The 1,863-nt window shown below is 32.8% G+C and overlaps 1 protein-coding gene across 4 annotated transcripts in view; it reads left to right on the top strand.

The window, feature by feature from the left end:
• LOC106679597 (uncharacterized) overlaps nt 1–1,863 on the top strand; it is a 41,851-nt gene that overhangs the window by 22,438 nt on the left and 17,550 nt on the right. For all 4 annotated transcript variants that reach the window (XM_014418845.3, XM_014418843.3, XM_014418844.3 and 1 more), the window contains one exon: nt 1,247–1,369. In XM_014418845.3, the coding sequence (XP_014274331.1) occupies nt 1,247–1,369 (123 nt within the window). The remainder of the gene's footprint in view (nt 1–1,246; nt 1,370–1,863) is intronic.

Raw genomic sequence — 1,863 nt, 5'->3', positions numbered from 1 at the left:
TTGTTCATTTGTTTTGTTGAACCATAAAGCAAGCTAACCAATTTTCATTGTCTAAAATAAATACATTATTCATAACAAAGTCTTCAAAAAGTCCGTTGGATAGATGGATAGCCATGTTGAGCAGATTAAAATATTTTACAAATTTTATTTAACTTCCCATCACAATTGTAATTTCAGTAAATTTAAGAAAAAATAGAAGTCAAGAAAAAGTGCTTAAGAATAATATTCAGAAAGTAAATCGTATGCAAAAACCCAAAACTGTTGTGCTGCAGTCGATGTTTACATGGAACATCGAGACAGATTTTGGTTTTTGGCATCATTCGTTGCTTAGAAGGGAGATGGATGACATTACCTAGAGGCAGGATGCCTGGAAGATCCCTTAGCTAGTCTCAGTGGGAGATGTCTTGAAAAAAGAAGACATCGAAGAGTTACCTAAGAAGAATAAGAGACTCCTTATTCGGATCGCCTAAAAACACACTTCCGTGGATGAGGAGTTAGTTGAGAACTGTTAGAGGACCAATGCTTTGTTCCATTAGTGTTAGTTTGTTGAATAAGAAGACAAAGAAAATCATCAAAAGAAGATTCTATGAAATTGGTTAGTTTTGTTCTACCTAAAATTGAATACATTTCTAAAAGAGATATTAATTTAAATTGGTTAGTTTTGTTCTACCTAAAATTGAATACATTTCTAAAAGAGATACTAATTTAAATTGGTTAGTTTTGTTCTACCTAAAATTGAATACATTTCTAAAAGAGTAATTAATAAAACTTAATTTAAATTAAGTGTTATTAAAAATAAGTGTTCTGATTGCCTAGAACCTAGAGGCCAAGGTTTTTAGTGGCTTCAAACTTTCTAATAAAAGATATTCAAACTTATTGTATATGTATCCCGTTGGTAGGTTGTACCTGAGGCTATAGTAGACAAGTGTGGCATCACTTTAGCAACCTCAAAACTGCAGCAGCACTGGTTTGATTCCAGCCAGAGAATGAAAACTTGATGTTTCCACTCTGGTTGGAATAGGGTATATAAGCTATAGAATATAATTTTTTTACTTAGCACAAAATAGATCCCATTAAGTATTTTTCTTCTACAAAACTCATCCCATTCATCCCATTACAATTTTGTTGGTTTCTAAACCAAGTTTTAATAAATAAAGTTAATATAACTTGAATATATATTAATTCATTACAGTGTAATTTTATTTAACTTCTACATGGTTAAATGTGATTCTTATACTTATTTCAGATGTATAATGTTGTTCTTAAAGAAATGGAATATATTATGAAGGAATTTGAAGATACTGGAGAAGTTATATGGTGTCAACTCTACGATCAAGGTCCAACTTTTCTTTTGATGGAGGATTTAAAGGTAAGATGTTGATTAAAAGTAAAGTAAACAATAAGAAATAAATAAACAATTTTTAATTGAAAATCATATAATCAGTAAAAACTAGACTTCAAGACTATTTTACTCCCCCTCCCCATCTTAAACCATCTCAAACCTGTTTAGCACTAACTTTAAGACTATTTTACTCCCCCTCCCCCATCTTAAATCTCATCAAACCCTCTTAGCACTGACTTCAAGACTATTTTACTCCCCCTCCCCCATCTTAAACCTCATCAAACCTGCTTAGCACTAACGTCAAGACTATTTTACTCCCCCTCTCCATCTTAAACCATCTCAAACCTGTTTAGCACTAAGTTCAAGACTATTTTACTCCCCCTCCCCCATCTTAAACCATCTCAAACCTGTTTAGCACTAAGTTCAAGACTATTTTACTCCCCCTCCCCCATCTCAAACCTCATCAAACCTGCTTAGCACTGACTTCAAGACTATTTTACTCCCCCTCCCCATCTTAAATC

The sequence above is a fragment of the Halyomorpha halys genome, unplaced genomic scaffold (assembly GCF_000696795.3).
Source record: "Halyomorpha halys isolate HHAL.00 unplaced genomic scaffold, Hhal_1.1 Scaffold210.1, whole genome shotgun sequence".
NCBI classification, from domain to species: domain Eukaryota; kingdom Metazoa; phylum Arthropoda; class Insecta; order Hemiptera; family Pentatomidae; genus Halyomorpha; species Halyomorpha halys.
The sequence above is the reverse complement of the archived record's forward strand: the minus strand, read 5'-3'. Positions and strand labels throughout refer to the sequence as shown.